This window comes from Balaenoptera borealis (assembly GCF_965194805.1).
Source record: "Balaenoptera borealis genome assembly, chromosome: 13".
Taxonomy (NCBI): Eukaryota; Metazoa; Chordata; class Mammalia; order Artiodactyla; family Balaenopteridae; genus Balaenoptera; species Balaenoptera borealis.
Window position 1 is genome coordinate 48,032,816 of NC_138870.1, and position 15,084 is coordinate 48,047,899.

Genomic DNA, 15,084 nt, shown 5'->3' on the forward strand with positions numbered 1-15,084 from the left:
AGCTGTGAGGGTCAAAGTGGCAGACTACACTGAACACAGCTACCCATCGGACCATCCACTGTCTGCCTTCCTGAGTCCCAGGCAACAGAAGACAGGTGGCTCTACCCTTGGCCAAGGGTAGGTGTGGCACTGCTGTCTGCTGCCGCCGTGCCCTCATTGGCCTCCACGCAACCAGACTCAACAGAAGGAGCAACTGCCATCCGAGGCTCCCGACCTGACCCAGGGCCATTCACCAGGAACATGGGGCTCTCTGATGTCCAGCTCCAGCTGGTGCTGCTGTGGGCACTGGTGTGGGCACAGAGGGCAGGGTCTGTGTGTCCCTCCTGTGGGGGCCCCACACTGGCACCCCAAGCAGAACGAGCTCTGGTCCTTGAGCTAGCCAAGCAGCAGATCCTCGAGGGGCTACACCTGACCGGTCGTCCCATAATAACTCATCCTCCACCCCAGGCAGCGCTGACCAGAGCCCTCCGGAGACTGCAGCGGGGAAGTGTGGTTCCAGCGAATGGGGAGCAGGTCATCAGCTTTGCTGCCATCACAGGTGGGTGAGGGAGAGACAGGCAGAGAGCAGGCGGGGGAAAGGGAGGAGGGAGGGGAGAATGACAGCGAGAGCAGAAGCAGAGGGAGCGCAGTACAGGAGGAAGAGGAGGAGTTGGAGCAGGACTGGCCTCGGAGTCCCTGCTTCTTCTAAAGGTGGGAGTTAGGGAGAACGGCTGGCAGGGCTTGCGGGAGTCTCAGGGGACAGCATCATCTCCGCTCGCATTCCTCAATCCCTTCTCCATCTTCCCGGCAGACTCCTCCACCTCCACCTGCAGCTCCACGCTCACCTTCTACCTGTCCACTCCTCGCTCCCACCACCTGTACCACGCTCGCCTCTGGCTGCACGTGCTCCCCACCCTTCCCAGCACTCTTTCCTTGAGGATTTTCCGATGGGGCCCTAGGAGGAGACGCCGAGGGTCCCACGTCCTCCTGGCTGAGCACCAACTGACAACCCCAGGCTGGCACGCCCTGACTCTGCCCTCTAGTGGCTTGAGGCGTGAGGAGTCTGGTGTCTTGAAACTCCAACTGGACTGCAGACCCCTAGAAGGCAACAGCACAGCTGCCCCCCAAACTCAGCAGCTCCTGGACACAGAGGGAGAGCAGCGGCCCTTCCTGGAGCTGAAGACCCGGCCCAAAGAGCCTGGAGCAGGCCGGGCCAGGAGGAGGACCCCCAGCTGTGAGCCTGAGACCCCCTTATGTTGTAGGCGAGACCATTATGTAGACTTCCAGGAACTGGGATGGCGGGACTGGATCTTGCAGCCCGAGGGGTACCAGCTGAATTACTGCAGTGGGCAGTGTCCCCCGCACCTGGCTGGCAGCCCAGGCATTGCTGCCTCCTTCCATTCTGCCGTCTTCAGCCTCCTCAAGGCCAACAACCCTTGGCCCTTGGGTACTTCCTGCTGTGTCCCTACTGCCCGAAGGCCTCTCTCTCTCCTCTACCTTGACCGTGATGGCAACGTGGTCAAGACAGATGTGCCAGATATGGTGGTAGAGGCCTGTGGCTGCAGCTAGCAAGAGTACCTGGGGGTTTGGAGTGAAGAGATCAAGCTAGGGGTTCCTAGGCAAAGGGCATCTGTGTCTGGAGGCGTCAGATTCCTGATCCATACCTTCATCCAGTGGGTCACCTGGCAATATGACTGGGTTGACCCCTCTGGGACCCAAATGGGCACTTTCTTGTCCAGACTCTGGCACATTCCAGGCTGGTTGATGTGTGGGGAGATGGGAAAAGTGTGTCCTCTAAAGGAGTCTACCCAGAAAGTATGATTTCCTACCCTAAGCCATCTGAGAAGATGGCAGAGGTGAGGGAGGGAGGGTGGGAAGGAGAAGGCAGAGAAAAATCACTTAGTCTCTCCAGAGGAGAGAAAGTCCTCAAGTGAGGGAAGGAAGAAGCAGACCAAGGGCCCATTGGGCTTGGGATGGGGGAAACAGGCTGGCCAAGTGTAAGGGCTGTGGAAGTGCTTGAAGGGAGGCTCAAGAGGGAGCTGGGAAAGGGGCTGATGGGAGGTGTTTGGGAGAGCCCCAGAAATGGGAGTCCAGAGAGAGGAGTGCTGAGCCTGAAAAGTTCTCTGGTTTTTCTTGGGGGAGGCAGGACCCATCAGGGAGGCAAATGTTTATACTTTCCTAATAAAAATGAGGAAAAAAAATCAACAAGTGTGAGTCATGAAGAAGGGCTGGGATGATGGTCCAGAGCAATGGTTCTCAGAGTGTGGCCTGGGAACCTCCAGGAGGTCCCTGAGACCCTTTCATGTAGTCAAAACAATTTTCATAATAAAACTAAGATGTTATTTGCCTTTTTAATTTTCAATATCTCAACAGCCTACAGTGGAGTTTTCCAGAGGCTGTAGGACATGTGATTACATCACCTTCCTGACATCTTTGTTAATGGGATGTGTGCTTGTGTATTCTTGTGTTACAAACTTTTTTCAGTTTTAATTTCTAATATGGTAAATTGATATAAATCACGTAAACAAACCTCAGTCATTTTTCAGAATGTAAAGGGACACTGAAGCCAAATTGTTTGAGAATTGCTGATCTAGAGTCCTGGATGGGGAGGAGAAAGCAATGCGCTCTAAAAGAGCTCCCGTGGGACGTCCCTGGTGGCGCAGTGGTTAAGAATCCGCCTGCCAATTCAGGGGACATGGGTTTGATCCCGTGGGGTCCGGGAAGATCCCACATGCCGCAGAGCAACTAAGCCCGTGTGCCACAACTACTGAGCCCGTGTGCTACAACTACTGAAGCCCGTGCCTTTAGAGCCTGTGCTCTGCAACAAGAGAAGCCACCGCAATGAGAAGCCCGCGCACTGCAACGAAGAGTAGCCCCTGCTCGCTGCAACTAGAGAAAGCCCGAGAGCAGCAACAAAGACCCAACACAGACAAAAATAAATTAAAAAAAAAAAAAAAAAAAGAGCTCCCTGGAAGGGGCATGTGTAAGGTCTCTTCTCCAGTTATCATTGATCTTGCCTGACCCTCTGGGTATAACTGTCTGGGTCAAAGTCATGTGGGGGAGGGAGGCTAAAATAGGGCTCCTTATCTGTCCTCCCACAGTTAATACATATATTTGTCAGGCCTCAGACCTCTTCCTAGCTTCACCTTTCCCCTTGACCCTCAGACTGAACAGTTAACTGACTGACTCTCCAGACCCAAGGAGGCGTGGTTCTTGGAAGCAGAGCTAGGATGTGGGAGGTCTATCTGAGGGGTGACAGAAAAAGAAGGGGCTCCTTTCCCCCACCATGCCTTCTCCCCTTTCTCATAAAGAAAGTTCAGAGAGATTAAAATAGCTGCCCCTTAACCACCACCCCCCCCCCCCCCCCCCGCATCCGGTAACCATGGCAACACAAGTCCAAATGGACAGGGCACTCCCCTACACTACCACTCTGCAGTAGCAGTCTCTGCCGGTGTGCCCCTCTGTTTCTTTGGGGTTATGCAACCCCTGCATGGGCTCCCAGCTGGGCTTTGGTGGGGGGACCTAAGCCTCCTACTCCTTCACCTCCCCCAGTCTCCTCTGCCTCCAATCAGACTCGAAGAAGGTGTCATGTGCCAGAAAGACCAGCAGAGGGAGCAGACAGCCTTGAAGAGCAGAAAGAGAGAGGGACGCGTAGAGGTGCAGAGGTGGCCCCAGTCTCCAAAACTCCGAGATGAAGGAAAGTAGGAGTTCTCCGGGAACAGTGCTTCAGTCTCAGGGTTCCTTAGCAACTTTGTGAACACAGGCCCTGCCCTGCACCCAGAGCCTCAGCCACTGCTCCTCCCTTTTATGCTCCATGGACCCCTCACCTTCCGCCCAGGGCTCCCAACCCAACTCTGTCCCAATCCTGTTTCCACCCCAAATCTGTCCCAACCCCTTCATGTTCTATCCAAAGGGTGAGGCCGGCAGAAAAACTACATGATAGTTATGGAATGCTCAGTTAGCACCAACTAAAGTCGACGACCCTACTTCCAATATTATTTTTCTCGGGTGAGTTTTTTCGTCACCCCTCCACCCCCCAATATATATCTCAATTTGTTTTTTCTGGCTCTGATTCAGGGCCTCTCCGTAGGCAGCCGATCCAGGGATCCACGCCGGGATTTACTGCCCACTACCAGCAGCGTGTTCAGCGGGGGGGGGGGGGGGGGTGTTAGGCAGTATAGGGTGCCTCAAGGGAGGGGGAGGATCCTGGGGGTCCTGGGGGTGCAATAAGCCCGGCACCCCCTCTCTTGCTTCCAGCTACCCCGCCTCATCCTCCAGAACGGCAAGAGGGAGGGAAATAGGAGGGAGGTGAGGGGCGAGCGGGAAGAGCGGCGGCGCGCCAGCGGCTAGAGCGAGAAAAAGTTTTTGCAAAAGGGAAAAAAAAGTTTGCGCTTCTCGCGGGTGGTCCCGGCTCGCGGCCCGGCGGGCTGGGCCGGCGGGAGGGCTGGGGGCCAGGTTGGGGGGTGGGGGTGGCCCTGAGGCTGCGCTGCTGTAGCCCTGTCCGCCCCCCCCCCTCCCCACCGCACACCCCCCAGCCCAGACTCCAGCCCTGGACCGCGCATCCCGAGCCCTGCGCCCAGACGGAGGTGAGAAGGGGGGCAGGAGGGGGACCACCTGGGAGCGGTGGGGGAAGGGACCTGAGGGGATGCTCTACTTGCGAGGGACTCTGCCCAGCCAAGGCGGGAGACCTAGGGCATAGAGGCAAAATAAGAGTGGGAGAGCCTGGGACAAGATATTAGAAAGTTTGGAGAATTTTTTCAAATGTATCTCCCTTTCTCTGTATTTTTTTTTTTTTTCTTCTGACAGTCTGTGTGTCTCTGTCTCAGGCAACCGTGGATCTCTTTGTCTCCGCCTCTCCCACATGTTAGGAACATCTCACTTTAATGAGGTTGGGATGAAGAGGTTGGAAGGACGGCTAGCTGGAGGTCTGCGTGGTAGAGAGGGAACTCCAGGTGTGATTGTGAGCGCAGGGCAGGAAGACATCAGTGTTTCTGAAAGGAGGGAACAGCTACGGAGAGACTCCTAGATAGGGTGTGTGAGGTGACAAAACCACTGGGGGGCGGCTGGGCTTAAAACTCTGACCTGTCTTGTGACAGATGTGCTTGCTGGTGCATGTATTTTGGGGAAAAAGAATTGTCTTCTGGAGTAGGAAGGGGGCTGGTGGAGTCAGTCTCTAGTTTAGGCCCTAGGAAGACTCCCCAAGGAATTTGGACTCCTGGGTCCCAATGGCTGTGGGCAGGGTGCTAAGGAGGAGCTGAGGAGACCTTGTCTTGACCCTCTGACCTCAGGACCACCAGGGCAGCTGGGGCCAGCCACAGGGAGACCCCTACTGGGATGGGGCGGGACCACTGGCCACTGCCTGCCTGTGCATCCCCGTTGGCCCCCCTCCCAAACGGGAGCTGGGGACCGAGGCCCCTCCTCTGGCTCAGACCACCCTGCCTGCCCTTGCTCCCCGCTCTGAAGCCTCTTTCAGGCCCCATGACCCCGAAACAATCCGTCCTGGGCAGCTAGCTTTGGGGACAGGATTAGGGAAAGGGGATCCCATAGACACTGGGGACTGAAGGTTTTAGGGCGCTGGAGAACTGGGGTCTTCATACGATAGGTCTTTACGGTCCAGTAGAGGGAGAACGCAGCGCAGTTTCCCGGGGGGGGAGTTGTAAGGGCCGGAATAAGGGTGGGTTTTCCTTGGGGGGCGGGGTCCAGAGACACCCCCCCATTATCTCCCAGGCATCCCCTGCCAGGCGGCACAGACCCCGCCCTTGACGTCACTAGGGGGTTCCCGGGGGTCTGGAGGGGTTAACCCTTGGGAAGCCAGCTGGGATACCCAGGAACCTAAGGTGTCCTGGCCCCTCCCCCTCCCCAGACACACCTTATTTTATTTACCCTAGTCACTTTCTCTCCCTGTAGTTTCTGGATTCTTCTTTCTCACCCCACCAAGGGGACTCCCACTCTCCGACAGTGCCCCCCCCCCCCCCCCCGCCCCGGGCGCCAATGCCAGCTCTCTGGATGCACTGAGGGGAGGAGGGAAGAATGTGTCCCGCCTCTCAGTCCACCCTCCCTCCACTCCGCTGCGGCTCGCTTGACTGGGCTCCCGGGGCGGGCGGGGGAAGCGGAGCCGTCTGCAGCCAGAGCCTGCGGCGGCGACTTGGGTGGGCCGAGGAGGCACGGGGGCGGGGAAGGCGGGACCGAGAGAAGGGGGGCGGGGCCGACTCCTGGGAGTTGGGGAGCGGGGGTGCGAGGGGGGACTCCGGAAAATTAGGAGACACAGAGGATGATTCAGGGCTCCAGCAAGGGAACCCTGGAGCTCCCTGCCCCATCCTGCGCTCTCATCCACACCCCAGAAAAACTTAATTTTGTGAAGCTGGAAAAGTTGGCGAAATCTTCCTTTCACTAATGTGAAGGGGAGACGTGGGTGGGCTGTGGCACGCGTGGGTGAGGAGGGATGTCGCCCAATTTCCATCTCGGCCTCCCCTATGGCTGGGCACTGGGGCAGGAAGATGACTGAGTAGGCCTGTTTGGGGCAGTCTCTTTAGTTTTGGGGGGTCGTTAGCTAGCCCCCGCCTCATTCCCCTGGGTGAGTCATAGAGGAAAGAGGCGGGAGAAGTGTCCCCCCATCCAGCTGCCAGGCAGCTGTGCCCCCCCCCCAAAGTAGTGCCAAGGTCGAGTTGGGAGGTCTTGGTTGCAGGATCCGGATCTCCGCTGGTAAAGGAGGAGTTAGGAAGAGTAAAGCCCAGGCTGCGGGGCTCAGGCTGGGTCATGGGGTCCGGGTTCCGCTCCCCATCTTACCCCGCCCTCACCCTAAATCCCAGCATCCTGGGATCACCCACCGCGCCGGCCGGCCCGCTCCCTGTCGCTCTCCACCCTACCCCGCCCCACCCCACCCTCAGTCCCGGGAGACCGGAAAACCCGGGGTGGAGTAAAAACTGGAGTTTGAGGAGAAGAGCGGACAGCGGCACCCTCTTCTCCCTCACTACTCCTCTCTAATGGATGACTTGTGTGTGTTTGTGTGTGTGTGTGTCTGTCTGTGTGTCTGTTTCTTCTCCCAAAGTTTTCCCTCACAGCCCCTTTCCTGTTCCCCCAAAACAGACCAAAAGAGTTAGGCGGACGCCCAGATTCAAACCACCCCTGAATAACACCAGCTTCCATCCTTTGTACCCAACAGACCCTGGAGGCTCTCCTCAGAAACTTTATCCCCTTCCACACAGTTTTCTGCCTTAGAGAGGAAAGGACAGATCATCTGGGCTCCCTCCTGGTCCCGTCAGCCTCTCTGGGCTGTGGCGAGGGCTCCCTCTGCTGGACACTGGAGAGGTTGTAGACGGGCTGTCACTAGGCAGCGAGCAACAAATGAAGAAAGGGAGAGGGGCTCAGGCTGAGCAGCCAGCCCAGTGCCTGAGGTCAGTCACTCCTCCTCCTGAGTTCCCCCATCCCACCCCTCAAAGCTGGCCCATGGTCAGAACAAGATGAAACAGAGGGCCCATGGTATAAAATCACCTGAAGCTCACAGGCACAATTAGTCCACAACACTCCCCCTACACACACGCACACACACATACATACACACACACACACACACACACACACACACACACACACACACACCCCACCCAGGCAAAGCTCCCACCCGGTTCCCACAAAGATCCCCAAGATTGCCCCTACCTCTATGGGACTTCTCTCCTTACCCTCCCTTGGCTGAGGGAAGCTCATTTCAACTTGATTTCCCATGGCAGATGTCTTGGAGGTGCTCTGCCCAGGGTTCGGCACCTGAGTTAGTTATCTGACCTTCCATATTTCTCTCCTGCCTTTATAACTTGAAGATCTCCCTTCCCCTCCTGCAGTGTCCCCACACTCTCCTCTGAGACACCATGTTCAACTCGATGACCCCACCGCCAGTCAGTAGCTATGGCGAGCCCTGCTGTCTCCGGCCCCTCCCCAGTCAGGCGGCCCCCAGCATGGGGACAGAAGGTCAGTGCGTACACCAATCCCCGGACCTTGAGGACTGGCAGATCTCTCACCCAGTCCCAGGGATCCCTCATCTATCTCCGGCCCCATGCCAGTTTCCCATATACAAAAAGATCTGAGGCCCCATGTCACTGGGGCTTGGAATATGGGATCAGGCCTCACCTGGGGTTTCAAGGTGAGACCTTATGTGTCCTCCATTCCCAACCCCCATTCCAGCTGTACCTCTTTTCTAGGACTGCCTGGCCTGCCCTTCTGCCACCAGGCCACCCTCATGTCCGGCCCCCACAGTTACGGGCCAGCCAGAGAGACCAGCAGCTGCACGGAGGGTGAGGCTTCGGGCAACATCTCTTTCCTTTCTGCCTCTTTGGGACTTGTCCTGAGGGAGAAAGTTGGAGGGCAGGGCATCTACTTTGGAAGAGGAAATGCTTGGAGATGGGATCAAGGAATCAGAGCATGATCAGGAGGTCACAGATGGGGTCAACAGGGCAGAGTCTGGTGTCATTTCTTTTGGCTGAGAGTCAGGACCCATGGGCTGCATGCATGGGGGACATGCTCCTTTACCGTATCTATCTCCCCTGTTTCCTGCCCCAGCCCCACTGTTTCCTCCTCCCCGGAGTGCAGTCAAATTGACCAAGAAGCGGGCTCTCTCCATCTCACCTCTGTCAGACGCCAGCCTGGACCTGCAGACAGTTATCCGCACCTCACCCAGCTCCCTCGTGGCCTTCATCAACTCACGCTGTGCATCTCCGGGGGGCTCCTATGGTCACCTCTCCATCGGCACCATGAGGTGCAGACAGCCTCGGGCTAAGAGGCCCCTAAAGGCCCTACCAAACCCCATTAAAAGCCTCAAGCCCTCCAAACCACCTGACCCTATTTGAATCCTTATCACTTCAAACGTGTGGAAGCCCTCCTCAGTACTTCCCTGGGACTGCCTCAACCACTTCCCATACCGTCTTCCAGAAACCCTCCAAAGAGCTCAAGAACTCCTGAGGCTTTCTGAGATGATAGTCCTAAGTAACTGCCTCTCCTCCTCCTCCTCCTCAGCCCATCTCTGGGATTCTCACCCCAGATGAATCACCAAAAAGGGACCTCGCCTTCCTTCGGGGTCCAGCCCTGTGGTCCCCATGACCCCACCCAGGGTGGGATGATGCCACATCCTCAGTCCCGGGGACCCCTCTCAACTTGCCAGGTGAGAGTCCTCATATTGTCACCTGATTTCCCTCAGTTCAGGGTGGGTGGGTGGTAGACTTTTTAGGGGAAAGGTGAATGAAGAACAGAGGACGTAAAAGTTTTCAGTGCCAGAAAAATTAAGGGGTATGGGTGCCGGGGTTCACTTCTTGGCGTTGAATCAGTCTCTTCCAAATGAGATCCCACCTTTCGCCCATCCTATTCACCAGTGCAGTCTAAGGAGGAAGTCTCTTCCCAACCCAGGGGTTCCCGCTGCTTGGGTGGGGGCAGTCAGGGCAGGAAGACCTGGCTGGGCTCTCTCTTCCTCCTGCTCACTTCTCCCTTCACCATCCTCACCTCTGCCCTTGGGGAAGCTGAAGTCTGAGCTGGATGCGCTGCTTAGCAAGTGCCCGGAGGAGCCCTTGGAAGGTGATATGTGCAGCCCCAACTCCACGGGCACACAGGTAAGGGGGAGCGGGGAGCTTTACCTCTGCAACCTGAGTGAAACAAAAGCTGTCACCCAGGTGACACTAGGATTTTCTCTCCTACCCTAGGATCCCCTGCTGGGGATGCTGGATGGGCGGGAAGACCTGGAGAGAGAGGAGAAGCCTGAGCACGATTCTGTGTATGAGACTGACTGCCGCTGGGACGGCTGCAGTCAGGAGTTCGACTCCCAGGAGCAGCTGGTGCATGTGAGCCGCAGGGGGTAACAGGAATGCTGGCTGGAGCCTGTGGGACATGGTGGAATCAGGCTAAGGGCAGGAGGTCAGAGGTTGGGTGCCCAGTGGGTAGGCAGAAATTCAGGAGGTGTAACTTTGTTTTAGAAACGGAAGAACAGAGCTGTGGGCTGTGATGTTCCTCCTGCCTCTTCTTCCCCCATGATGGGAAGCCATGGAGGGATATGGTGGGGTGGGGAGGTCCAGGGAAGGTCTGTTGTGGATCTCAGGGGCATAGGGAACCTCAGAGAACCTCTGCATCTTCTCCCTCAGCACATCAACAGCGAGCACATCCACGGAGAGCGGAAGGAGTTTGTGTGCCATTGGGGGGGCTGCTCCAGGGAGCTGAGGCCCTTCAAAGCCCAGTACATGCTGGTGGTGCACATGCGCAGACACACAGGCGAGAAGCCACATAAGTGCACGGTGAGGCACCCCCTCCCCAAGCTCAGGGTTCCTTTCTAAATCGGGGCTCCCCACCAAGGCAGGGCTCAATCTGACTTTTGCCTTCATAGGTCCCTTCCTCCATAAACAAATATTCAAAAATTGTATTTTATGACTAGGTTGGTATGAAGATGAACATATTGATATCATATATTAGAACACTTTCTTGGACCTAAAAGCTAATTTTTCCCCTTGTTTTTAAAAGAAATTAAAACATTTTTGTGGGCCCCTAGAAGTACAGTGGGCCGTAGGCACCGGGCCTGCAACTCTGCCTAATGGGGAAGCCCTGCACTGAGGACACACACTCCCCGGATGACCCCTCCTAAGACAGTCTGGGCTCCTCGTGCAGGAGACGTGCCCTGGTTCGACCAGGGGCTGCTCGCTGCCTCAGCTCCATGTCCCTGCAGGCCGAGTGCCTCCAGCTACTTCTGTTCCCCCAGCTCTTGCCTGCCCTTGTCCCTGAATTTTGGGAATTCTGAAGCCCCAGTGCTCTCCCATCTTGAGTTATATTCTCTGATGTATGTCCCTTTTGAGATTCAGGGTTCCACTAACCTCCATGTCCTTCTGTCTGAGAGCAATCCTTTGACCCCCATGTCCCCTAGTTTGAGGGGTGCCGGAAGTCATACTCACGCCTGGAAAATCTGAAGACACACCTGCGGTCACACACGGGTGAGAAGCCATACATGTGTGAACACGAGGGCTGCAGTAAAGCCTTCAGCAATGCCAGTGACCGAGCCAAGCACCAGAATCGGACCCACTCCAATGAGGTGAATGCCCCACTCAAGAGACCCTCCCCACTTAAAGAAGCCACCTACTGGGGAGGTTCCCCCATAAGAAATCCCTTAGCCCAGCACCCACTCCACAGAGGTGAGTTCCCCCTACCCCCGACCCATAGAATTCACCTGAAGAAGGTCTTTCTGAAACCAAGAATTTCCACTTACCACCCCTCCCCCTACCTCTAACCAGCCAAAGGGCTAAACTAAAATAGACCCATTCTAACTAAAAGAGACCCCTGGTCCCTTCAACCCCTGAATTTATGAGGCCTCACAGACCTGGGTTCACCCCCTCATCTTTCCCAGGCCTGGGCTGTCAGTTTTCCTAATCTTCCCCTTGATCCTTTCATCCTTTACTCCAAGGGCCCTACTCTCCTTATTTCCTTGGGTGCTATGCATTCCTCCCTGACCCCCCTCATCCTCACTTACCACCACTTTTTCCCATTTCTTTTGCATTCTCCCGCTTTGATCCTTTTGCCTGCTGTCTTCACTCTCCATTCAACAGAAGCCCTATGTGTGTAAGCTCCCTGGCTGCACCAAACGTTACACAGATCCCAGCTCGCTCCGGAAACATGTCAAGACAGTGCATGGTCCTGACGCCCACGTGACCAAGCGGCACCGAGGAGATGGCCCCCTGCCCCGGGCACCGGCTCTTTCCACAGTGGAGCCCAAGAGGGAGCGGGACGGAGGCCCCATCAGGGAGGAGAGCAGACTGACTGTGCCAGAGGGTGCCATGGTGAGGCAACCCCCTGCCTCCATACCCCCGCCTGCCCTGCCGACATCTTTCTAGTCCCCTCCCAACTGGTCCATCGCCTCCTGTGCAAATCTCTCTTCTGTGGCCGGTCCCCCAGTCTCTTATCCAAGTTTTGCTCCTTGGGCTACCTCAAACCTAGGGATTTTAGTGTAATTAATTATTTAATGGGTTCAACAAACTCATATATAGGAATTAGTATATTATTTTAGGCCTTGTGCCTGTATAATTTCACATACTCCTCACAACAACTTCATGAGAAAGGAACTTACTCTCCCCATTTTCAGATAAGGAAACTCAGGCATAGAGAAATTGTTCAAGGTCATAGAGCCCAAATTTGAGTCAAGGTAGTCTAGGCTCTTCTCATCACCTTTTCTCCAGTTTGCCCTTGTCTTTCACTTGCTCAGCCCTCTCTATACCCTTAAGCAGTCACTGGGACACAGGCTTTAGCCACTCACCAAGTTCAGGGAACTGTGGGGAAGGGGGATGGGTGCCACCCTTAGCCCTCATCTTCCCCACAGAAGCCACAGCCAAGCCCTGGGGCCCAGTCATCCTGCAGCAGTGACCACTCCCCAGCAGGCAGCGCAGCCAATACAGACAGTGGTGTGGAAATGACTGGAAATGCAGGGGGCAGCACCGAGGACCTGTCCAGCTTGGACGAGGGGCCTTGCATTGCTGGCACTGGTCTGTCTACTCTTCGCCGCCTTGAGAACCTTAGGCTGGACCAGCTACACCAATTCCGACCGATAGGGCCCCGGGGCCTCAAACTGCCCAGCTTGACCCACACCGGTGAGAGATGGGTATTGGGGGTGGTTGCTAGGCTGGGATCTGGACCTTCTCTGGGGTTGGAAGGAGGACTTCACCCTTCAGGGCTGCTATACAGCTCCTTTGTACAATTAGAAAAACGTCCTCCTTCCTCAGGACGCTTTCCTTCCATCTATCAGAAAATTGTTGCGATATACAAAGTCTACGGTGCAAATGCTGTCCCCTAGGATTGTGCAGTGTACAACCTGTAGGACTGTTCACAGCGACCCTGAATCCCTGGTGACTCAGAAGCAGAAAGGGCATGGGTGAAGGAGGAGACAAAACTGAGTGGTTAGAGTTAAGGAGCCTTCCTTGGGATTCCAGGACAAGGCTGTCCCTTGGGGGAGGCAGGGTGAGATTCAGAGGGCTCCCTGGCCACCCTGCCTTTTCTACCTATCACTTGCAGGCACTCCTGGGTCTCGCCGTCTGGGCCCCCCAGTATCTCTTGACCGCCGCAGCAGCAGCTCCAGCAGCGTCAGCTCAGCCTATACTGTCAGCCGCCGCTCCTCCCTGGCTTCCCCTTTCCCCCCTGGTTCACCACCAGAGAACGGGGCATGCTCTCTGCCTGGCCTCACGCCTGCCCAGCACTACCTGCTCCGGGCAAGATATGCTTCAGCCAGGGGAGGTGGTACCCCACCCACTGCAGCACCCAGCCTGGATCGGATGGGGGGTCTTCCTGCACCTCCCTGGAGAAGCCGAGCCGAGTATCCAGGATACAACCCCAATGTAGGGGTCACCCGGAGGGCCAGTGACCCAGCCCGGTCTGCTGACTGCCCTGCCCCAGCCAGAGTCCAGCGGTTCAAGAGCTTGGGTTGTGTCCACACACCCCCCACAGTGGCAGGAGGAGGACGGAACTTTGATCCCCAACTCCCAACCTCTGTCTACTCACCACAGCCCCCCAGCATCACTGAGAATGTCGCCATGGATACCAGAGGGCTACGGGAGGAGCCAGAGGTTGGGACCTCCGTGATGGGCAGTGGTCTGGACCCCTATATGGACTTCCCGCCTGCTGATACTCTGGGATATGGGGGACCTGAGGGGGCAGCAGCTGAGCCTTATGGAGCTAGAGGTCCAGGCTCCCTGCCTCTTGGGCCTGGTCCACCTACCAACTACAGCCCCAACCCCTGTCCCCAGCAGGTCTCCTATTCTGAACCCACCCCAGAAACATGGGGTGAGTTCCCTTCCCACTCTGGGCTGTACCCAGGCCCCAAGCCTCCAGCTGGAGCCTATGGCCAGTGTCCTCGTCTTGAACATTATGGACAAGTGCAGGTGAAGCCGGAACAGGGGTGTCCAGTGGGTTCTGACTCCACAGGACTGGCACCCTGCCTCAATGCCCACCCCAGTGAGGGGCCTCCACGCTCACAGCCTCTATTCTCCCACTACTCCCAGCCTCCCCCTCCCCAGTATCCCCAGTCAGGCAACTATACCCAGCCACCTCCTGATTATCTTCCTTCAGAACCCAGGCCCAGCCTGGATTTTGAGTCCCCTACTCATTCTACAGGACAGCTCAAGGCACAGCTTGTGTGTAATTATGTCCAGTCTCAACAGGAGCTGCTGTGGGAGGGAGGGGGCAGGGGAGATCCCCCAGTCCAGGACCCTCTCTACCAGAGTCCCAAGTTTCTGGGGGGTTCCCAGGTTAGCCTGAGCCCTGCCAAGGCACAAGTGGCCACATATGGACCTGGCTTTGCACCTAACTTGCCCAATCACAAGTCAGGCTCCTATCCTACCCCTTCAACATGCCATGAAAATTTTGCAGTAGGGGCAAACAAGGCTTCCCATAGGGCAGCAGCACCACCCCGACTTCTGCCTCCACTACCCACTTGCTATGGGCCCCTCAAGGCAGGGGGCACCAACCCTAGCTGTGGCCATCCTGAGGTGGGCAGGCTGGGAGGGGGCCCAGCCTTGTACCCTCCTCCTGAAGGGCAGGTGTGTAACCCTCTGGACTCTCTTGATCTCGACAACACTCAGCTGGACTTTGTGGCTATTCTGGATGAGCCCCAGGGGCTGAGTCCTCCCCCCTCCCATGATCAGAGGGACAGCTCTGAACATACCCCACCTCCTTCTGGGACCCCCAACATGGCTGTGGGCAACATGAGTGTCTTTTTGGGATCCCTGCCTGGGGAGACACAGTTCCTCAACTCTAGTGCTTAAGGAGTGCGGAATCACAGATCCACATTTCCTAAGGGGTTTCCATCCCCACAAGAAGTCAGGAGGAGGAGCCATAGCCCCCTGGAATACCCCAGGGATGGGAGGTATGGGCTGGGGCTGTACACAGTCTAACTATATTTCGGGAGGAATTTGATAATGACACTGTTTCCTGATAATAAAGGAACTGCATCAGAAAGAGCCCTGCTTTATATGTTATTATCTTGGGGGAGGGGTGATGACAGGGAACTAGAGAAGCAGGGGTTAATCCATCCACCTCCCTCTTTAGAGAAGCTTCCTCACCCTTTCCCAACCCCGCAGGTCAGACTCACAAAGATGGAGACAGTCA

At 56.4% G+C, this 15,084-nt stretch overlaps 2 protein-coding genes across 7 annotated transcripts; both read left to right on the top strand.

Moving 5' to 3' along the window:
- The first annotated feature begins 170 nt into the window (after positions 1–170).
- On the top strand, positions 171–1,811 carry INHBE (inhibin subunit beta E). The gene is made up of 2 exons (XM_082350043.1): positions 171–538; positions 791–1,811. Exons 1-2 carry the CDS (start codon positions 241–243, stop codon positions 1,546–1,548), a joined length of 1,056 nt encoding a protein of 351 aa, XP_082206169.1. The 5' UTR covers positions 171–240; the 3' UTR covers positions 1,549–1,811.
- Positions 1,812–4,164: 2,353 nt separating this feature from the next.
- Positions 4,165–14,852, top strand: GLI1 (GLI family zinc finger 1). 6 transcript variants are annotated; one of them, XM_082350200.1, is made up of 13 exons: positions 4,165–4,287; positions 7,185–7,373; positions 7,815–7,941; positions 8,172–8,264; positions 8,530–8,725; positions 8,983–9,127; positions 9,480–9,569; positions 9,660–9,797; positions 10,095–10,244; positions 10,865–11,029; positions 11,541–11,771; positions 12,308–12,575; positions 12,997–14,852. In XM_082350200.1, exons 3-13 carry the CDS (start codon positions 7,842–7,844, stop codon positions 14,739–14,741), a joined length of 3,321 nt encoding a protein of 1,106 aa, XP_082206326.1. In that variant the 5' UTR covers positions 4,165–4,287; positions 7,185–7,373; positions 7,815–7,841; the 3' UTR covers positions 14,742–14,852. The 6 variants fall into 6 exon arrangements, with proteins under 6 accessions (XP_082206326.1, XP_082206323.1, XP_082206322.1 ...); XM_082350197.1 differs by having other exon boundaries at positions 4,181–4,565; positions 7,142–7,373; positions 7,794–7,941; XM_082350196.1 differs by having other exon boundaries at positions 4,181–4,565; positions 7,142–7,373.
- The last annotated feature ends 232 nt before the right edge of the window (positions 14,853–15,084 follow it).